The sequence below is a fragment of the Protopterus annectens genome, chromosome 11.part0 (assembly GCF_019279795.1).
Source record: "Protopterus annectens isolate FY-2018-M chromosome 11.part0, PAN1.0, whole genome shotgun sequence".
NCBI classification, from domain to species: Eukaryota; Metazoa; Chordata; order Ceratodontiformes; family Protopteridae; genus Protopterus; species Protopterus annectens.
Genome location: NC_056745.1, coordinates 200505798 through 200529047, shown reverse-complemented (window position 1 = coordinate 200529047; position 23250 = coordinate 200505798). Strand labels below are relative to the sequence as shown.

Genomic DNA, 23250 nt, shown 5'->3' with positions numbered 1-23250 from the left:
TAGTCTTCGGTTTCTTTTTTAAAAGAAGAGAAAGCAGAAATATTAATGACAGCAGCCCAATCCTGGATGGGCACCTTTCCCCCCTTCTCCCAAGGCCAAAAAGAGTAGCTCTCCCTTGCCTATTGACAGGACCCCAACAACCGCAGAAGATGTAGCTAACCCCTGGTCCACAGTGGCTGTATAGACATCACCAGAGTGATCTGGGGAAAAAGACATGTGGTCCACAGCAGTCACCCATCTATAGTGGAGGCAAATTGCTAGCCTGCTGTGGTGGTAAAGGCTGTTTAACTTTTTCTTTTTGTAGCAGGAAGAAGGATCAGCATTGGGACCAGTAGTTTGTCTTGTGGTCAAGTCAAAACTTTTGCTCTTTTCCTGGGGGAATCTAAGCAACACAAGCTTGAAAATTTTTCAAATTAGTAAAAAGCAACTTTTCCCTGTTAAAATACACACAAAAAAACACACACAAAAAAACACACACAAAAAAACACACACAAAAAACACAAAAAACACACACAAACCACAAAAAACACACAAAAAAACCAAACAAAAAAAAACCACACAAAAAACAAAACAAAAAAAACAAAACAAAAACAAAACAAAAACACAAAACAAAACAAAACAAAAAAAACAAAACAAAACAAAAAAAAACAAAACACATTGTAAACCCCCTCCAATATCCTTTTACCAGCCCCAAAATGTAATTTACGGTGTTTTTCCACAAATAAAACTTATTTAGAATATTTAAAATCAACTGTCAGAAACAAAAGTGCACTCCTATTCAAATGTACAGTAAGGGTACATGAGAAAATAAAAACATGTTGTAGTTTTTCTTTCGGCTTTTCCCAGTTAGGGGTCGCCACAGCAGAACTCCGGTCCGCTAATGATTGGCAGTCAATTTTTTCTATGGTGCCGAGGTGCCAGCCCGACGCCCAACCTTCAACGGAGGCACGCCCATTCACGCATATCTTTTAAACGCCACTCGACAGCAGGGGGGACATGCAGACTCCACACAGAAGGCGCTCCAGCAGAAAATCGAACGGGAGAACCTCTTGCTGTGAGACGACAACACTACCGCTGCACCACCGCGGCTTGGGTACAAAATAAAAACATATTACTAGTTTAAATAAAAATAATATTTAAAAGGTTTTTTCCCTCAAGGGCAACTTATCTGCCCAGCAATGGAACAGCACAAGTTGACCATTGATCCTCAAAAGACAGCAGAGGAGCCTGCCCTCTTTGGTAGCAGGAAAGCTCTAAAGGGCTTGGTGCCTATTATCTGCCCTTTAGTAAGTTCAGCCAAACCGACTGTCTGGATACACTGAAGGTGACCTGAAGCTTTGGAAGTTGGCTGGATGTTACATGTTATGCAGAATATAACCCATACAGTTTGTCTACACCAGAAGTGATTAATATGATTAACATATTTAGTTAAACCCAATATAAAAAAGAAAACTAACATTAATGCTAAATTAGAACCTATGTAGACCTTATTACATCTGTCCATAAATTTGAGATTCAAATGAAGTACTGCTAATGGCATGGTTTTGCTAGCTCTAGATGATGAAAGGGGGGGGGTTGAGCATGTGTAGCAGCACAAGCATCTGCTCAGTAACTACTGCATAACCTTGTTAGCTCTGCAAAGCTCATCTGCCCTTCTGAAAGGGTTGGAGGCAGAAATGCTTGAACACAGGAATGACCGCCCACAACCACTGCAAAGCTTCATAACTTGCTCATTGCAATGTATTTACCCCCAAAAAAAAAAAAAAAAAAAAAGTTACCAGTACAGTCAAGGGCACTCTGAGGTCTAAGAGGACTAGTCCTCAATCTGACTAACCATGGGATGTGTCTGGAGCAATTTATCTTGTATAAAAATTCTTAAGAAAAAGAAAAAAACTCTTCACTAGACGAACATGATTCCTGAAATCTACTTTAAAATGCTCTGCAACAAAAAGCTTCTAAGAAAGAATACAAGTATGTGCTGCTTAACATACCGGACAGGTTTTATCCCATAGAACATTAAGCAGTGCAGACATTAAGCGAACACCTTATACTTTGTATTGTGCTTTGCTTAACATCCATCTGCACAATGGCCATTCACATTTACGTCCGCTTAGCACAGTATGGACATGAATGTAGTTGGAGGTTATGCGGAAGGACATTAAGCAGCACGCACCTGTAAACCAAGACATGACAGAAGTGCTGTTAAGTTCCTCAGACATATACTTTACCCTTGCTCAGAACTGGAGGAGATTTAGACTGTTTAAAATGCATTTTGAGCCATTTGTTGTAATCCCTGCACTGTACAGAAAATGGATGGTAGGCACTTTTGAAAATTCCTGTTTTGTGATCTGTCAAAACAGGAAGTACCCTCCTTTGCAGAGCTTAAGACTTACACCTTTTAAAGTCATCAGTCACTACCTTATTTTGCAATTGTTAACCGGATATCTCTCCCTCTCTCTCAAAGATGGGAGATCTTTAAATGTTAAGGGATTTGTTTTTTATTGTTTTTTTTTTCCTCAGGCAATTTCAGTGTCCTTTTTGTAAGCATGAAGGTAGGGGTTTTAAACATTTTCCTCTAATGGCTTTATTAAATTCTGACAAGCATAAATTAGATATGTGCAGGGCCCTAAACAAAATAAGCATTGTCAGTGGGAATCTTTTTCCAAAACATTGCTGATGCTATTATCTCACTTCTTCATTGGAAGATAAACATGTAAAGTACAACACTAAGACATTAAAACATTAAACTAAGCAATAATTCTCAGTGTGAAATGCAAAAAAATCCCAGGATACTCATTTACATAAGAGTCTCATGCCCAATACCAAAGTACCTCACAGTCCAGATCAGTTTAGAAACATACCTGGCTGGAAATTTTCACTGACAAGTTCTTACTGTAGCATCCCATCCCTAAACTTCACAACCAATAGTTCTGCCAGCTTTTCCACAATGCACAAATCTTACCAGAACAGATAAAAACTGTTAAACTTACTTTGATTTGAGAAGCACAAGTGATTCCTCTCCTCTTTCCATTTGTTTAACAACAGTCTCAATTCCATGTGGGATATCAAAACTCTCACAGTCACCCAACTCAAATGTCACATCCCGGTCGTCAAAGACCTTTCCATTGCATTTACCTTCCAGATGAACTGTATTTGCAAGTCAATAAAATTCAGAGTTACCAAAAAAGAAGAACTGAAAATCAAGGAATATTTCAAACAACCTTTGATTACTCTGGGCGGCAAACTACATTAACTGCACTGGGAAATCAACAGGAGATGCTGGATATTTAAAACATTTCATGAAAACAAAAACACAGTCTGGATAAAACTGTCAAAGTTACGTGAAGTCCAACAATAATCTAGCTGAGGACTGTACTAACCTTTTTGAGAAAGAAACCTATCTTAGTCATGTTTTACCTTCTTCAGTCCTTTGATCAGTTAAATTGTGCCTGTTGCTCAGTTGCAATCTGTTCATCTTCTGGCAAGCATAAACAAAAGTTGTGCACTTACCATAACGATGATCTGTGTTGTCCGTCTTTGTTTGGTTCAGACTGTGGGACCTTAGATCCGAAACTGGTTAATTCAATAGTCTTTAGCCCAATTTGGCTTCATCTCCCTTACCCATAAAGTACAGCTGTGTACACTTACCATAAATGAAGATGTTAAAGTGTATTCATTGTTGCAGTCATCACATTTGGGTTATCCCTGCCAGGGTAGCCCCCGGCCGGCCAGAATACCAGAGGTTTAGTATTTCTGCGACAGCTGCAGTCGCTCAGGACTGAAGTCAGGTCTTCAGTAGTATAAAGTAAGGCAGCAGACACCATTACATCAGTTTTTTTTGCCCTAACCTGCCCCCAAGTAGAAGCCAGGTTCTGGTGGAAGAACCCCACCAGTAGAAAGTAAATACCAAGATGTCCCTTGTAAGGAAAGAGAAGAAAGGGGGATGGAGGGAGGGGAAACCAGGACTGCAACAATGAATACACTCTGACATCTACATTTATGGTAAGTGTACACAACTGTACTATGTTCTTCGTGTTTCACTGTTGCAGTCATCACATTTGGGTTGATTCCCAAAGCTGAGGAAATGGGTGGAGGTTAGTCAAGGAAACTAGGGGATGGCTAGGATGCCCTGCAAGACCGCAAAGGGAAACACTGCCCTGAATTTGGAGGAGAGAGGCAGCTGGTAATGTTTGGTAAAGTGTGAACAGATGTCCAGGAGGCAGCCTCCAGGATGTCCCTGGTGGGGACTCCTCTGAAGAAAGCTGCAGAGGTGGAGGCTGCTCTGGTGGAGTGAGTCCTGACCCCCTTGGGGGGAGGCTTTCCATGTTGTTTGTAGCAGAAATGGATGCAGTGTGCTACCCATTTAGAAATTGGGTGTTTGGAGATGGCTTTGCCTTCTGCCCCTGTAGCAAAGCTAACCGGCAATTGATCAGACTTTCTGAAGGATTTAGTCCTGTCTAGATATAATCTGAGCTGTGTGCACATCTAGAGTGCAAGATCCTTCCCCCCTTGTTCTGGGGATTAGGAAAAAAGGTGGGCAAATAAATGGATTGGTTGAGAGCCGCACTGGACACCACCTTGGGCATGGATGGGTTAGTTCTGAGGGATACCCTGTCAGCATGGAAGATGATGAAGGGGTTCCACAGCCATGAGTACCTGCAGCTTGGAGACTCTTCTGGCTGAAGTGATGGCTAGAAGGAAAGCGGTCTTCCAGGAGAGAAATTTTAGCTCTGCAGAAGAAGCAGGTTCAAAAAGGGGGAGGGTGAGCTTTTCCAACACAAAGTTAGGGTCCCAAGCTGGGGCTGGTGCTCTTCTGGGTGGCCTCAAGTTGCTAGCCCCTCTTAGGAACGGTTTGATCAAAGGGTGTGAGAAAAGGGGCTGCTCAGTGGGGAAATAAGCAGAGATATCAGAGGCATGAATTTCTATAGAGGAGAAAGAGGCCACTGTGTAGTAGGTCAGCTAAATATTCAAGGATGAGAGGGAGGGAGGGCTGTGCCATATTGGCTCCCTTAGCCTGGATCCAGGTGGAGAACCTTTTCCATTTGTCAGCATAAGACTTTCTAGTGCTACATTGGCAGACTGATCGGGGGTTGGGAATAAGCCAAGCTGCCCAATTGAGGATCTGCAATTGGGATTCATGAATTCTCCTTCCCCCTGGGTCAGGAAGGTTGGAAGCAGTGGGTAACCAGTGCTGGCAAGGTCAGTCTGGAGCAATAACCGTCCTTGGTTTTTCCTCCTTTATTTTGAGCAGTACCCTGGGGATGAGACGTAGTGGAGGAAAGGGTAGATTGACCATAGGAAAGGACAGGGGATCCACTTTCCAAGCCATGCAGTGAAGCTCCCTGGTGCAGAACTTGCTGAGCGAGGCAAAGAGGTAGACCTTCGGGGTGCCCCATTTCTGAGTTATATGGGTGAAGGTTCTTTTGTCAAGCTGCCACTTGTGTGGGTCCAGAAGATTTCTACTCAAGTGGTCTGCCAGAGAGTTTTGAGAACCTGGTAGGAATTGTGCTAACAGGTGGAGTTGTATGGCAGTGGCTGTGTGCCAAAGGGGCATGGCCAGTCTGCATAGAGGATAGGAGCGAGTCCCTCCCTGCTTGCTGATATACCACGACAGTGGTGTCTGCGGGGAGAGAAGGGGCTTGAAAGCTGTGGTGTGCTGGACAGCTATCATCTCTTTTGGGTTGATGTGCAGATGGATTTGCTATTGACTCCATTGGCCCTGTATGCACCTGCCATCCAGGTGTGCAGCGGAGGGTGGTGAGAAAGGTAGTCCCTTGTTGTGGGAGCATGCTGTTGCCCACCAAAGCCAGTATTTTCTGAGGCAAGGTATCATGGGTAAGAATCTCCAGGTCTTGAGAGTGTTGACACCAAAGGCTTTTTAGGTACCACTGAAGTTTCCTCATATGCAGTCTGGCATATGGAATGAGCAGAATGCAAGATGCCATGAACCCCAGAGTCTGCAGGATTTTCCTTGCAGATAACTGGGGTCTGGTGGCTAGTTGAGAGAAGTAGGCCATCGGGAAAGTTTGCTTTTCTGGTGTAAGGAATGCCATCTGGGATGCTGTGTCCAGACTTGCTCCCAGGAATATAATCCTTTGGGTGGGTGGGTACCTATTTGGATTTCTTTTCGCTGATTGTGTACCCTTGGGAGGTTAGTAGGGACTTTACAAAGGCTAGGTGCCTGAGCAGCTTTTCCTGGCTGCCTGCCTGAATTAGGCAGTCTAAGTACAGGTAAATCTGGATATTCCCATGTCTGCAAAAGGCAATAGCTGGAGCCAGACATTCTGAAAAACACTGGGGAGCAGTAGATAAGCCAAAGGGAAGTGCAGAGATCCTGCCCTGAAATGGAGATATTTCCTGCAAGATTCCTTGATGGGAATGTGGAAGTAGGCCTCTTTTAGGTCTAGTGTGGCTAGCCAAGCATCCTTGGAGAGCATGGGTAGCGGCTGCTGGAGGGCGAGTATTTTGAATTTTGGTGTCACCAGGAAGGTGTTTAGAATGGATAGATCAAGGATGGGATGCCAGGTGCCCTTTTTTCTGGGTACCAGAAAAAGTCTGGAGTAGAAACCCTGGCCTTTCTGTTCTGCAGGAACATGCTCTATTGGCCTCAAACAGCAGGGAAATGACTTTCTTTTGCGCCTCTGCCCACTGGTTTGAAGGTAGATCTGGGAACCCTTTTGGAGTTGGAAGGGTGTGGAAAGAAAATCTGTATCCCTGGGACACTATGTTGAGAATCCAGCGGTCATTGGTAATGGTGGCCCAGGTGCTTGGGAGAAAGAAGAGTTTTCCTCCTAGGGGTAAATGAAGGTGGGCAAAGACAGGTGGCGGGGAAGAAGAGTCATTCTGAGTTCTTACCATAAGGGGGTGGCTTAGAAAGTACAGTTTTGTACCTACTATAACTGTAGATGTTAGAGTGCATACACTGCTGCAGTCATTACACTTGGGTTATCCTGCCGTCAGGCGGTTCCCCAGTCGGCCCAAGTTCCAAAGTCTTAGTCCGGCGTCGGTTGTTGTCGCCTCCTCCCTGACGTCAGTGCGGCAGGGGTATACAAGATGCAGAAGACACCACATTCTTCAGTTTTTTTTGCCCCAGATGTCAGGTGCCCCCAAATAGGTAGGCAATTCAAATTGCTAATAAAACATACATCATTAAAGCAAGCAACAACTTTCAGCTACCAGCAAATACTCCCCATAGGTAGTAAAGGGTAGAACGACATAGGTACGTACCAGCAATTAAGAGGGGAAGGAGGGAGGGTAACCTGGACTGCAGCAGTGTATACACACTATCTACATTTATGTTAGGTACAAAACTGCACTATGTTCATCATGTTACACTGCTGCAGTCATTACACTTGGGTAGAATCCCAAAGCTGAGGTTGGGTGGCTGGTTCTATAAGGCATTAGGGGTGGCTATAAGGCCCTGCAGCACTGCAGTGGCAAAGCCAGCTCTGGATTTAGAGTATAGAGGCAGATGGTAAAGCTTGGTGAAGGTATGCACAGAACTCCAAGTTGCTGCTTCCAAAATATCCTTGGTAGGTACTCCTCTGAGGTAGGCAGTTGAAGTGGCTGTTGCCCTAGTGGAGTGAGATCTAATGCTGCTAGCTACAGGTTTTCCCATGATGTGTATAGCAGAAACGTATACAATGTCCTATCCATTTTGAAAGTCTGTTTTGAAATGGCTTTTCCCTGTGCTCCTGCAGCATATGCTACCAATAATTTCTCAGATTTCCTGAAAGCTTTGGTTTTGTCCAAGTAGAAGCATAACTGCCTGTTAATGCCCAAGGAATGCAGTAGTCTCTCCCCTTTATTCTGCGGCTTTGGATAAAAAGTTGGCAAATGAACAGTTTGGTTTAAAGTCACACTGGATACCACCTTTGGCATAAACGTGGTGTTAGTTCTTAAAGGCACCCTGTCCTGGTGGAAAATGAGGAAAGGTTCCACTGCCATTAGTGCCTGTAATTCTGAAACTCTTCATGCTGATGTTATTGCCAGGAGTAGAGCAGTTTTCCAAGAGATATATTTTAATTCTGCTGTGTTAGCTGGCTCAAAAGGAGGTAAAGTCAATTTTTCCAAAACAAAGTTGAGGTCCCAAGTTGGAGTAGGTGCTCTACGGGGCGATCTTATGTTTTTAGCCCCTCTGAGGTACTGTCTTAGCAAAGGATTAGAGAAAATTGGTGGATCCGTGTTGTAATGAGCAGAGATGGCAGAGGCGTGGATCTTGATGGATGAGAAGGAGAGTCCTTTGTCCAGCATCTCAGTTAAATATTGTAGTATCTGAGGAATGTTTGGAACATGAGGGTCAAGGCTGTGTGCTTGGTTCCAGGCACAGAATCTCTTCCATTTATCCGAATAGGCTTTCCTGGTACTAGGCCTTCTAGCCTCCAGAATGACATCCATAACAGCTTTGGAGAGCGGCATTGCTTGCTTGACTAAGGAATCTTCCATGCAGCTAGGTTTAAAGGTCTTAAGCTGGCTGTGTAGTATCTGATTGTTGTGCTGAGTCAGCAGATGTGGGATTTGAGGCAAAATCCAGGGTGGTCCTTGTGCCAAGTTCTTTAAGAATGGGTACCAGTGCTGGCGTGGCCAGTCTGGTGCAATCAGGATCATCTTTGGCTCTTCTTGCCTGGCCTTTATGAGTACCTTTGGCAGAAGAGGTAGTGGTGGGAAAGCATATACTTGTAGGTTTTTCCAGCTGAATGAGAGGGCATCCACTTTCCATGCTTGTGGATGGTAACTCGTTGTGCAGAATTTCTGTAGCTGGCAGTTCATTGGGGATGCAAACAGATCTATGTCCGGGCTGCACCATTTCTGTGTTATCATTCTGAATATCTGTGGATTCAATTCCCATTCATGGGGATCCATGATGTTTCTGCTCGAGTCGTCTGCCAGTGTGTTTTTCTCTCCTGGCAGGAATTGTGCTTGCAGATGAACTTGATAGTTTAGAGCTGTGTTCCACAAGGTTATGGCTTGCCTGCAGAAGGGGTAGGAGTGAGTGCCCCCTTGCTTGTTTATGTACCACATAACTGTAGTGTTGTCTGTCTTTAGTAGTAGTTGTCCTGGGTGCAGCAGGTCCTTGAAAGCTATAAGTGCATTTTGTACAGCTAGCATCTCTTTTTGATTGATGTGAAGATGCCTTTGTTCTGCGGGCCACTTGCCCTGAATACAGTTGCCTGTCATGTGTGCTCCCCAGGAGTAATCCGATGCATCTGTTGTCAGTGTTTGTCTGGCTGTGGGTTGAGTAAAAGGCTGTCCTTTGTTGAGGTGACAAGCTTGAGCCCACCATTGAAACTCCTTGTTGAAGGCAAGGAATTAGTGGTATAACTGTCTCCCAACTTTGACAGTGTTGAGACCATACATTCTTTAGCTACCATTGCAGTTTCCTCATATGCAGTCTGGCATATGGAATTAGTAGTATGCAAGACACCATGTAACCCAAGGCCTGCAGAATTTTTCTTGCAGGGAGTGGAGTCTTGGTTGCCATCAATTGAAAGCAATGAGTCAGTTGTCCTTGCTTGTCTGGCGTGAGATAAGCCATCTGGGCCCGTTGTGTTAAGCTGGCACCCAGGAATATTATCTTGTGAGGGCACTAGTTTTGTTTTAGTTTACTGTGTACCCCAGGCAACGTAACTTTTTTTTACAAACGCCAGATGCTTTAGAAGAATGTCCTTGCTTTCTGCTTGAATCAGGCAGTCGTCCTGGTACGGATAAATCTGAATTCCTTTCAGTCTGCAAAATGCAATTACTGGTGCCAGGCACTTTGTGAAGACCCTGGGCACAGTAGATAAGCCAAAGGGCAGTGCAGAGAATTGATAATGCATTGAACCAGCTATGAATCTGAGGTATTTTCTGCAGTTTTGTCCGATAGGGACATGCAGGTATGTCTCCTTGAGGTCCAATGTCACGAGCCAAGCTTTCTTGCCCAGCATGGGAAGAAGCTGCTGTAGTGTCAACATTTTGAATTTCGGAACATCCAGGTAAGTGTTTAGAGAAGAAAGATCCAGAATGGGCCTCCAGGCTTTGTCCTTCCTGGGAACTAGAAAGTCTCGAGTAAAATCCTTGTCCTTGTTCCTGTGGTGGTACCTTTTGAATAACTCTCATATCCATGAGTGTTGTAATTTGTTTTTGAGCCTCTGCCCATTGATTTGGTGGCAGATTTGGCATTCCTTTTAACCTTGGTAGAGTGTGAAAGTGGAACCTGTAACCTTGAGATACAATGTTGAGAACCTATTTGTCTTTGGTGATCATATGTCAATTGTGATAAAAAAGCCAGTTTTCCTCCCAAGGGGGCTGCCAAGAGCGAATTGTTTGGCAGCTGTAGCGGGAAGTCATTAGGGCTGCTTTTTATATCTTTAAAAAGACCACAAACACAGAAACCAGATAAAAATAAACGCCAAATAACAGGCCAAGAAAACCAATAGTCAGGATTCAAAATAATTAACGTTTTTCGTTCAATTTTAAATCACACTTGAACTTCGTCAGAATTATTAATGAAACTTCATACGCTGTTTAAATACAAATTTGTAACAGTAATGTGACTACATCTTCATGTAATTAATTACAAACAAACGGAAATGTGTCAAAACCAAACTAATGTTTCTTCTTAAAAATCAAAGTAAATGAACAAGTAATAGTGTTCACCATGTCACTACACTTGTAAGACACAATGTGTTGTCTATACTGGAGTGTTATGTGGACACTTTTATATAGGCAAAACTTTTAGAATGCTAAATAAGCGTATTTATGAACATCATTTGGCCATTAGAAAGAAGAACACATCAAACGCTTTAGCTAGACACGCTTTATCCTGTGACAATTTTAAGAAGTTCAGATTTTCTGTACTTGAGAAAATTAGTGATGCACAGTTTTCAGGTAATTTTAAAGTAAAATTAGAGTGTCATGAGGCTATGTGGCAGATTCTGTTGAATGCAGATGAGCCCCCAGGGCTAAATGATGTTATCAACATTAAGTGTTTTCTACAAGCACAAAGACTATAATGGTTTATTAATATACTGTTCAAAAAGTTAGAGATTTACATGGTGAACACTCTTACTTGTTTATTTACTTTGATTTTTAAGAAGAAACATCACTTTGGTTTTGACACATTTCCGTCTATGTTTGTAATTAATTACAGGAAGATGTAGTCACATGACTGTTACAAATTTGTATTTAAATAGTGTACGAAGTTTCATTAACAATTCTGACGAAGTTCAAGTGTGATTAAAATTGAACGAAACGCGTTAAAATATTATTTTGACTCCTGACTATTGGTTTTCTTAGCCTGTTGTTTGGCGTTTATTTTTAGCTGCTTTTTATATGGTTGGGGCCTGTCTTACACTTCTTTCGGGCCTGATGCAACCCATTGTAGAGGCCTGTAAGGACCTTGTGGTTGACCTCAACCTGTTGGACGCCTGTATCTGTCCCTTTGAGGTCTGTCTGTAACTGGAAAGGACAGATTCTTAGTTGGCCAATTTCTGCTAAATCTAGGAGGCTGAACCTGTAAGAAATCTTTCACCGTTTGCATAGATTTTGCCTTATCCTCCATTTTCTTTAATACATCTTCTGCCTTAACTCCAAATAACACATCCTGCTGCAAAGGTGCATCCAATAATTTTGCTTTAACATTGCCTGGTAAATAGAAGTTATGTCCTTACCATAACGTTCCATGTGGAGTGTTCATCTCGCCTTTGTTCTTACACATGGGTCCGGAGCCGATCCTCGGCTCCGTGCCGGCCGACTGCAAGCTCTGCATCGAGAAGAAGCTCGAGGACATCTAATACCCACAATCCCCCTCTGCCTTTACCTCAGATCTAGTTTGCAAGCAAACCATACCAAAAGCACGCACACATGCCAAACTATATACAAAAGTACATATATACAATTTACCAAAGGTATGACAGTATCACTAATACTGCAACAGTAGAAGGAGAATACTCCAGACCAGGCACCAAATAGAACGTTCTTCCTAAGGGTGGGAGGGTGGGACTGTAAGAACAAAGGCGAGATGAACACTCCACATGGAACGTTATGGTAAGGACATAACTTCTATATGTGATAGTGTTCAATCTCGCCGTTTGTTCTTACACATGGGTAGCGTCCCCAGCTCCTTGTTCCTGAGGAACTCACGGGAGGACGTTCTTGAGCACAGTGGAACCAAAGGTTGCCCTGTCCCTAGAAACCTTGTCTACCTTATAATGAGAAATGAAAGTATGTGGTCTGGACCAAGTAGCAGCTGCACAAATAGCGTCCAGTGGAAGGCGGGCTGCATGAGCCAAAGATGTAGACACTGACCTTGTGGAATGTCCTTTGGGCTTGTGTAATAGGGTTTGATTTGAAGAATCATAGACATAGATTATACAATCCGTTAACCATTTAGAAAGAGTCCTTTTGGTAACTGCAAGTCCTTTCCTGCTATCAGCAAAAGCCACAAAGAGTTGATCTGTCTTTCTGTGATCTTTTGTTCTATCCAAATAAAATCTTAGCTGTCTGTGAACATCTAATTTGTGTAACATATACTCCATTTTGTTGGAGTGGTTTTTGAAGAAAGTGGGTAATTCAATGGACTGATTAATATTGCTAATAGAACATACTTTAGGAAGGAAGGATGAATTGGTTCGAAGAGAAACTCTGTCAGAGTGGAAGATCAAATACGGGTGCTTGATGGAGAGAGCCTGAAGTTCAGATACTCGTCTAGCGGATGTAATGGCTACCAGAAAGAGAGTTTTCCAGGATAAAAATTTTAACGGGCAAGAAGAGGCAGGTTCAAAAGGGGGTAACATTAATTTAGATAGTAATAAGTTTAGACTCCAAGGTGATGTAGGAGATCTGACCGGTGGTCTAATATGAAAAACTCCTTTTAAAAAGGCTTTACAAAGTCTGTGAGCCATAACAGGAGCTCCACACTCTTCCACATGGAAATTTGAAATGGCAGCCAATTGAACTCTTAGTGTAGCAGGAGAAGCACCCTGATGAAATAAATCAGTTAAGAACTCTAAGATCTTATTCAAAGGAGCAATAAAAGGATCCACATGGTGTGTATTCGCCCAGAATACAAATCGCTTCCATTTGCTAGCATATGTCTTAGTAGTGGAAGCTTTATGCGAAGCCACCAAAATATCCTGGACTGCTGGTGACAAAAGATCAGACCTGGCTAAGTTGGGAATTGGAGCAGCCAAGCTGTCAGATGGAGGGAGAGAAGCGAGGGATGGGGAACCCCTGACGAATGAGTCAATAGATCTGGCTCTGGGTCCAGAATCCATGGTCCCCGAATGCAGTGTGTCTTCAGGAAGGGAAACCAAATTTGACGAGGCCAGAATGGGGCAATGAGGATTATCGTCCTGTGTAGGTTCTTGGCTTTCTGGAGAAACCTTGATATCAGAGGAAAAGGGGAATGCGTGCAGGAGTCCCGGGGCCAATCGTAAACCAGTGCGTCCCTGGGGACTTGCCCTGGAGGGGGTAATAGGGCAAAGTAGCTCCTGCATTTGGCGTTCATTGGAGACGCAAACAGATCGCAGGAAGGCTGGCCCCACGTGCGAAAAATCCTTTCCGCCACTGACTGTTTTAGAGACCACTCGTGCGGTAACAGAATTGCTCTGCTCAGCCTGTCGGCTATGACGTTGGATGACCCCGGGATGTGCGTTGCTAATAGAAAGCGACCCGTGGACTCCGCCCACTGCCAAATTCTCATGGCCTCTCTGCATAGCTGATAGGACTTGGTTCCCCCTTGTTTGTTTATGTACCAGACTACTGACATGTTGTCCGTCTGAACTGCAATAGTCCCTAGAGGAAGAAGGGAAGCAAAGTGTTGCAACACTAGAAACACTGCCCTCAACTCTAGAACATTGATGTGCAGATTGTACTCCAAATTCGTCCATTCGCCTTGGACTGTCTGTCCCTGAAAAATGCCCCCCCACCCTATCAGGGAAGCGTCCGTGGTCACCGTAACTGTAGGCGTGGGTAGCACAAACGGCCTCCCCTGGGAAAGGTTGCACGTTTGAAGCCACCAGTTTAGATCTGTTCTGCAAGTTTTTGTTATAAGAATCTCGTGTGTTAGAGGTAGTTGTTGAAATGACCATTGTGCAAACAGTAGCCATTGTAGGACTCTCATGTGCAGCCTTCCCAGGGGAATTGCAATAAGGGAGGCTGACATGAGGCCCAACACCTTCAGTACTAGTTTTGCTGGGGATTTCCTTGAAAAGAGTAGAAGACTTATATGAGTCTGCAGTGATAATATTCTTTCTGGCGGGAGCTTCAGAATTAACTGACGTGTGTTTAACTCTGCTCCTATGAACAAGATATTTTGTGATGGCTGAAGCAAGGATTTCCCGAAATTTACGGAAATCCCTAGGTGAACACACAACTGAAGAACATAGTCTCTGGCCTGTAGTAGTTGACGCCTGGTGGTGGCCGAAAGGAGCCAGTCGTCCAGATACGGAAACACCTGGAATCCCTGACATCTCAAGTGAGACGCTACCACTGCCATACATTTGGTGAAGACCCTGGGGGCTGAGGTCAGACCAAAGGGCAGGGCTCGAAACTGAAAGTGATTGGCTCCCAGCCGGAAGCGCAGGTGATCTCTGGATGCCCTGTCCATTTTGATGTGGTAGTATGCATCCTCTAGATCTATTGAGCACATCCATTCGTCCTTCTGTAAGAATGGAAGGATCGATTGAAGCGTGACCATTCGGAACTTTTCTTTCTTGACGAAAGTATTGAGGTAGCTTAGGTCTAGAATGGGCCTCCAGTCCCCTGTTTTCTTTGGAACTAAAAAGAACCTTGAGTAAGTCCCGAATCCTTGCTGGTCCGCTGGGACTGGCTGGATGACTCTTTTTTCTAGCAGCTTTGAAATTTCCAAAGCTGCTGGCTCTCGCAGATGGGGCGGTACATCTGGGAGTCTTTTCTTTGGAACGGGATAGGAGAGGAAGGGTATGGAATAACCTCTGGTAACCACGCTTTTTACCCACTTGTCTGTAGTTATACTTTGCCAGGCCTGAGGGTATAAAGCTAAGCGACCCCCGACTGCCTCCAGAGCAGGACAGTCGGGCCTCCTCTCAGGAGTGCTGGAAAGGTTTACTAGGGAGTGTATCCCTGTCACCTTGATGTTGCGGACCCCCTCTGCCGCCATTGCGGCGTCTTCCACCTCTGCCCCCTCCTCTGCCTCTAGAGGGGGCATCACCCTGTGTGCCTGAGAAAGACCCTTGAGGTTTTCGAAACCACATTTTCCCACCGCGTTGCCCTTTGGGGTACGGCCTAGTTGGGGTGGAAAAACGGACTCCGACAGCAGACAGAGTCTTTCCCTCTTGTTCACACCGGGTAAGGGTCTCCTTTACTTTGGGGCCAAAAAGAGTGGCCCCGTCAAATGGGGCGTTTGTAAAGGAAGACTTGAAGGCTTCCGCAAAGGAGCATAGGCGCATCCAGGATTGTCTACGGAGAGCAATCGCTGAAGCTGCTGCCCTACTCGAACCTTCGGCTGCGTAAGAAATCAGCCTCATGGATGAGTTAACAATCGATGTTAGGGTATTAAGTTGCGCTGTCACCTTCTCTGAGACAGCTGCATCTGTAGTACCCTGGAGGGTATCTCCCAACTCTTTGACTAGATCCCTCTGCAGACGTGTAAAATGGGTCAAATAGTTCAGGGACCGCATGGAAAAAGCCGCTGAACTAAAAATGCGCTTCCCATATCTATCCATCGTCCTAGAATCTTTATTAGGCGGATGAACAGACGTAGAAGACTCCGACATCTCCTTTTTCGTGGCTGCAGCCACCACCATGGCGTCTACTGGAACTCCTTTTGTAAGGTAGGACTTATCCTGAGGTGCTGTGATGTACTTGTTCGGTTTCCTAGGAACAGGTTCAACTGTGTCAGGAGCCTCCCACGCCCTTCGAGCAATAAGTTCCATTAGTTCGAAGGGCGGAGTGACCCAGGAGGAGGAAGGGCGAGCACCAAAAGCCTTCAGCAGAACTGACTCATCCTCAGAAGGGGGAAGGGACTGCCAGTCACCTCTCTGTTTAAGGATCTCCAAGATGTCAGAAAAAGAGACATCCTCTGAAGGTGACTTAGGGGACCCTTCTGACTCATCTAAGTCAGTATCAGATGTCAAGGATTCTTGTGGAGAATCCAAGTGTCTCCTCTTACACAGTCTTTTCCTAGGAACTTCTTCGGGGGGAGCATCCGAAGAAGCCTCCGAGGAAGAGGGGGCACCCTCCAGGGGTGGCTGAGACACTGGTGCCCGACGCTTGGAGGTGGCCGTGGGTGCAGAGGAGGATAACGGTCCTTTGCGGGGAGGAGAAGCTGTACCTGCTGATGTGGTTGTCTGAGTAGACAACACCTTCCTCATGAGGTCGAAGGCCCCCGGATCCCGAGTCGAGGTATCTCCCGGTTCCGAGGAAATGGGAAGAATCCCCGAAACAGGAGCCGAAGGCACCGACCCCGAGGACGGAACCGAGTCAATCCGTGCCGAGGCACCGAGAGGAAGAGTCGGAACCGAAACATCGGTTCGACTCTCGGTCCCGGAACCAAGGACGGATCTTCGGGTCCGAGACTCCAGTACCGGATCGGATGGAGTCGAGGTTAACGGTGCCGAACGAGAAAAAGACGGTTCTGGCACCGAGGGCTCCACAATCATCAGTTCAGCTTCTTCCGGCTCCGAAGACTGGACAGGTCTCGGAGGAGGAATGGATGGAGATATAGGAAGGCCTTCAAGTCTCGACACCAACTGAGCGGAGACCGAGATGAGCTGGGATAGAGCCGTATTCTCCATCAATTTCTGCACCACACGATCCACATCGGTATCAGAGAGGGGTCTAGAAGAACGAGTCGAAGGGATCGAAGACGGAGCCGACCTCAGCAGAGTCGACGGAGGGAGCTCCATCACCGGTTCCAAGACTCGAGGCTCGGAAACTGCCAAAGGTTGAACACTCGGCCCCGAAGTCTGTGGAACCGGTGATCTAACTGGATCAGAAGAGCTCGGAGCCGATGACTTTGGCTCCGACGCCTTCGACCCCTTCGAAGACTTGGATGCCTGGTCTGAAGCATCCAGAGCCTCTTGGAAAGAGGGTTTTAACAATCCTCGATCCATCAGTTTCCTGCGCCTATCTGTCATGACCCTCCCACTAAAAGAGTGACAAATAGAGCAGTCCTCTTGTAAGTGGAGAGGGCCAAGACAGTAGACACAGGAACTGTGGTTGTCTGTGACCGACATCTTCTGGCCACACAGACAACGTTTAAAGCCAGACTTTTGCTTTTCAGACATATTGAGAAAAACAGTAAGGTCAAATCAGGTAAAATGTCAAATCCGGTAGTCCACTCACTCAATAAAGTAAGCTACAACAAATTCAAGTGTCGAAGTAGGGGTGGTAGGCCCCGAAAACTCTATACCAGATAGTCTAACTAAGAAAACTAATCTAAGGTACCGAGAAATCTGCTCTACTCACACACCGTACCTAACTACTATATATTAATAAGTTTTAAGAAATTTTAACCAGAAAAGATAAATCTTATCTGAAAAAAAGCCTCGAGCTAGCCTCCAGCGATGCGTATGCAGCAGCGGCAAACTAGATCTGAGGTAAAGGCAGAGGGGGATTGTGGGTATTAGATGTCCTCGAGCTTCTTCTCGATGCAGAGCTTGCAGTCGGCCGGCACGGAGCCGAGGATCGGCTCCGGACCCATGTGTAAGAACAAACGGCGAGATTGAACACTATCACATCGTATGTTTTTAACCAAGCAGGTCTTCTAATGACAGAGCCTGTAACGGCTGCTCTACAGGAGGCCTCTAAATAGTCAAAACCACATTGCAAAGTACGTTTTCCCACCTGTTCAGCTGCATGCAATAAATGCTGCATTTCTTTAAAAGTAGGAGGATCTGAATCTGGAAGCATTTTTTGTTTCAACTGAGACAGTAGAAATTGCTGATATTTTAGCATGTGAAACTGGCAATTTAAGGCTCTCATTGCTAAAGTTGCAGACGTATATACTTTCTTTCCCCATCTGTCTAATGCTCTGGAATCTGTCAGAGGGAACTGGATTCTTGGCTGATGAGGCCTTAACCCCTTTGGGTCCCTGGAAATAGTTTCAGGGTCAGCAACAGGGCTTTTGTACAGAAATTTGAGAGAGTCAGGGACTCTGTACTATTGGTCAGGTTTAACTGGGGCTGGAGGTAAGGAATCAGGATTTAGGCTGGATTCAGTATACACATCATCCACAATATCTAACACTGGCAGAATAGCAAGGGGTCTGTGTTGAGGTAATAAAAGAAAGTCTCTGAGCCTTTTCTTGGATTCTGAGCAATTCTGGCCTTCCCAATGGAAATGCTCCCTCATGGTATGCAAGGTTTCCTCAAAGGAGTAGTCCTCAGGTGGAGAAGGCTGATGGAATTGACTCCTCAGCATAAGAATCCTCATAAGGGGGTAAAGAATATCCTACGTCTGAGGATGAATCTGAAGAGATGGGCACCTGGTCGGATGAGTCATAGTCTGCATCCTGTCTAGGCCTTTTATCAGGAGGGGGATGGGACCCCCTGATCAGAGTGATTAGGTCTTCGGCCATTTTGAGCATTTGTTTCTTAGGCATGGAGGCCTGTGATGGAAAATGCTGTATTTGTTTCTTTGACTTTAAAGCTGGTTTAGACTTAGCAGAGAGTTTAATGCTTAACTGAGTAGGTCTAAAAACACCCTCTGAAGCTACGGGCAGTTCAGCTACTCTGGATCCCTCTGAAGGGTTAGTTTCGGTAGGCAGAATAACTTGTGCGTCCGAAGACCCAGCCATCTCCACATGGGAGTCAGAGGCGGCCTGTGGTTCAACAGAAGCGGTAGTCAGGGGCTGCGAAAGCGCCTAGCTGAAAACCGGAGATCCGGCGACTGGCCTAGAAGAGGCTTATTCAGTTTTGGGCCTCTGATGCCTATCTTTGTCTTTGCGCTTTTTATGTATTCCGGTCGTCGGACAGTCCGACGGCATGGTATAATTGAATTTTTTACCAAAATAATGTTGGGCAAAAATCAAACCGACGTTTAATAGTGCGTTTGTTAAACCTAGCACAAAACCGACAACCAGTGACGTCGTGGTCTGGGCCTAGGCATGGGATACAATAAGAATGGAAATCCTTATGAGGTATTTGCTTCCCACAAGAAATAGTTAACTTTTACTGGCATCGGTCTGAGGCAAGAAAAAAAGTTTCCCCAATGGGGTACTTAGCTTTGTAGAAGACTGGTTCTGGATTTGGAAAGAAAATCTCAGGAGACTGCCAACCGGCACTTGCGAACTGCTTTTGCTTCGGGCACTGCGCGGCAAGAAAGATTGAAGAAAATGGCGTCAGCTGCAGCTTCTATATCCCTGCCGCACTGACGTCAGGGAGGAGGCGACAGCAACAGACGCCGGACCAACACTTTGGAACTCAGACCAACTGGGGAACCGCCTGACGGCAGGATAACCCAAGTGTAATGACTGTAGCAGTGTAACACTATGAACATCCCCCTGTTTTTGAAGTGGGGGAAGTACACTGTTTAGATCTCTGTATTGCCTGTGGCTGCTGTCTGTGGGGTCTGCTTCCACAGGGTCTGGGCTGAACTGACCTGGTGGGAGCAGGAAAGGACCAGTGCTTGGAGGGACAATGCCTGCTGAACCTGGGTGGCTGGACCTGTTAGAAGTCTGTCTGCATTGATTTTGCTTTTTCTTCCATCTTTTTTAAGACCTCTTCAGCCATAGTGCCAAATAATTTGTCTTTGTGCAAGGGGGCATCCAACAATTTAAATTTAACATGGTCTGGCAAGGAATGTTCCTTAAGCCATGCATGTCTAAGGACAGAATTGGTGACTGCTGCCCTGCAAGAAGCTTCCAGGGCGTCAAAACCACAGTGCAAGGTGTGTTTAGCTACTTGACTGGCAGAATGCATCAACTCTTGTAACTTTTTAGATTCTGCACAGGCAGGAAAGGAAGACATGACATTTTTTGTTTGAGGAGTTCCAGGATATGTTACTGAAATTTTAGCATGTGGAACTGGCAATTTAGTGCTCTGACAACAAGAGTAGCAGAGGTGTATACTTTTTTTTACCCCATCTGTCTAGTCCTCAGGAATCCCTATCTGAGGGGGTGGGATTCTTAGCAGAGGTTGCTTTAATTCCTTTAGGCCTTTGAGAAATTACCTCAGGGTCAGCAGTAGGATTTTTAAAAAGAAATGTGTGCGAGTCAGGGACTTTAATACCAGTCTGGTTTTCTGGGTGCAGGAGGGAGGGTGCCAGGAGTCAAACTGGATTCCAGGAAAATATCCTCCACAACATCCAGGACTGGGGGAATGGCCAGGGGTCTGTGCTGTGGAAGATCTAAGAATTCCCTGAATCTCTTTTTAGACTGACGGTAGTCTGACTTTCCCACTGGAAATGCTCCCTTAAGGTATGAAGGATTTCCCCAAAGGAAAATACTCTGGGGGAGAGGCTGAAGGAATGGAATCCTCTGCATCAGAATCATCATAAGCAGAGAGGGGTTGAATGTCTTCATATTCAGACGAATCAGATTCAGACTCCTGTTCAGACAAAACTACAGGGGACAGATCTCTTTCTTTTGGAAGGGGTAGCTTGGCTTCGACGCCGGACCCAGACTTTGATATTCTAGCCGACCTCGGGCTGCCTGCCGGCAGGAGTACCCTACAGTTATGACTGCAACAGTGAAACACGAAGAACATCAGCATGATACGGTCTTCCACCATTTTAAGCGCTTGAGACGGAGGCAAAGAAGTAGGTGCCCGAGATTGGGTAGTCCATTTCTTGGGTGTGGTTCGTATCCTGGACCTAAGAAACTCAGTTGTTTTCGAAAGAACGGTAGATGCGAAAGTCGTCAGATTGTGTCGAGAATCGGTAGTGCGAAGGACTTCCTCGGAAGCAGTTACATGCTCAGGGGCTCCGGACCCATCCAAGGGAGAGAACTGCAGGACCCTTAGTCGAAAAATGTTTTGCGGCATACAGGACTCCAAAAGGGTCTCTGTAGCAGCCGGAGAATCCACAGAAGCAGGCATCAGGGGCTGCGAAAGCTCCTCAAAGAGGACCAGAGAATTGATGACTAGCTTAACGGAAGCGTTGTCAGTAGGTTTGGACCTGTGCTATCTGTCTCTGTCTTTATCTTTACGGTTTTTTCAGAAGATCTGCTGTCTGATGGCTTACCGAAGCCATATTGGAATTAGAGGACTGCAAGCGAAAATATCTAGCTACAATAAGGGCCCGACGATGTATAGTTCTGGTGTTGAACAAAGCACAGAAGCGACAGCGGGGGTCGTCGTGGTCTGGGCCTAGGCAAGTGACGCAGTAAGAATGAAAGTCTCGCATGTTATTTGCTTCCCACAGGCGACAATTGTTAACTTTTTCTGACATCAGTTAGTGCAAGAAAAAAGGATCCCCCAAAGTGGTACTTGGCTTTCAGCTTCAATTCGGAAGACTAAACTCCGGTAGCAGCCGACCAGCACTCGTGCTAACTGCTTCTGCTTCGGGCTCTGTGGCAAGAAAGACTGATGTAATGGCATCGGCTGTCTTACTTTATACCACAGACAACCTGACTTCAGTCCTGAAGCAATAGAAACAGACGCAGAAATACTAAGCCTCTGGTATTTGGGCCAGCCGAGGGCTACCCTGGCAGAGATAACCCAAATGTGATGACTGCAACAATGAATACACTTCATCACAGATTCCTCTGAGGATGGGTCTGTGGACTTCCAATCTCACCTCTGTTTTAAGATGTCCAGGAGGTCTCCAAATGAGACATCTTCAGGGGGTGATTGGGGGGAACCTCCCCTTCATCGCAGTCAGTATCTTCAGTGACGGATTCTTCTGGAGAATCTAGATGCTTCCTCTTGCAAGTCTTCTTACGGTGTGGTTCCACAGTGGGCAACTCTAAGGAAGACTCAGAAGAAGAGGGGCCCTGAACAGGGAAATCTTGCAGTTTCAGTGCCCGCCGTCCCAACGTGAGAGATGGTAACAGCTGCAGTCCCAAAGGTACAAATATGTGACGTCTATGAAAAGGGGGCCAGCTGAGAGCCCACTGAGGCTAAAGCTCGCTCCATGATCTGGAAGGCAGGCCCACCCGAAGAGGGCCGGGAGCCCAGAACCGAAAAAGACATCGGAAACGGGGCGACACCCCACTCAAAGACTGTCCTCCAAAACTGGAGCAGGGGAAGAGTCTGAAACTGCCATGGTTCCTAGAGCCAAGGATGGCCCCGAACTGAAATCCTCCAAACCGTCAGCTGAACCACAACCCCATCAGTCTATGGGTTCTGAGAGCCAATCCCTGTACCGAAGAAGGGGCTTCTGTTGGCACAGTAGCAGCTGTAACCGGGGTAATCAAACTGCCAAGCTTCTGAACCCAAAAGGGAGGTCGGAGGAGAAATGTAAGGGAGAGACCTGGGAGAATATACTTCAAGACAGAGGGAGGTCTGAGCTGTTGCAGGAAGACCCCCGGCCGCCAAAAAGCTGATCCAGTAATCTCCCATATCCATCTCAGAAAGACTTCTGGTTAACTGGACAGACATTCCTGAGGGAGACTCTGGCCTATTCATGAATGGGCTGGGAAGCTGACCCAAAAAGGGGTCTATGGAGGGGGAGTATCTTGTTCTGGGTGGCAGGAATGCTTCAAGCTTTGGCACCATCTGTTGCGGAAGAGATGGGGAAGTTGGAACCGAGTGAGGTCTGAGAAGCCGGAGATGATGGAATTGTGGGTGCAGATACTGTCAAAGTTGGTGCCGACGTAGTAGAGATCGATGCAGAAACTGTCTGTACTGAGGTGAGTGTGACTATCGGTGCTGAAGGCAGTTTCACAAGTTTTGGGACCTTACTCTTCAGGTCCGAAGAGGCCAACGGACCCGGAGACTTGTGCCTTTTGAAGTCTGGTACTAATGGTGAGCTTGGCACTGAATGTCTTTTTTGGTTGAGTTTAGAAGACTCTGGCTTAGAAAGGGCTTTTTCTATGGACAATTTTAATATCCCCTTTAAAATAAGCTTATTTAGTCACTCTGCCAAGGTTCTATAACTAAAACCTTGGCAGATCTTAGTTAGTTTCTAGATGGGGTGCACCCAAGTAATATACACAGGAATGATGCCAGTCACAGTTGGGCATCTTTCTTCCACAATCCTGGCACTTCTTAAACCCAGATGTGCCTTTTTGCTTCTCTACCATTTTACAGAAATCACACACACACACTCGCACTGGAAGGACAGAAAGAAGAAAAAACTAACAATGGTAGCGAGAAATACCAATAAAGGTAATCGGAAAGAAAATAC

At 45.6% G+C, this 23250-nt stretch overlaps 1 protein-coding gene across 1 annotated transcript in view; it reads right to left on the bottom strand.

Moving 5' to 3' along the window:
- The window catches only part of FKBP4 (FKBP prolyl isomerase 4), a 514476-nt gene that overhangs the window by 178412 nt on the left and 312814 nt on the right, over positions 1-23250 (bottom strand). Inside the window, exon 5 of the mRNA XM_044087184.1 lies at positions 2991-3147. Within this exon, the coding sequence (XP_043943119.1) occupies positions 2991-3147 (157 nt within the window). The remainder of the gene's footprint in view (positions 1-2990; positions 3148-23250) is intronic.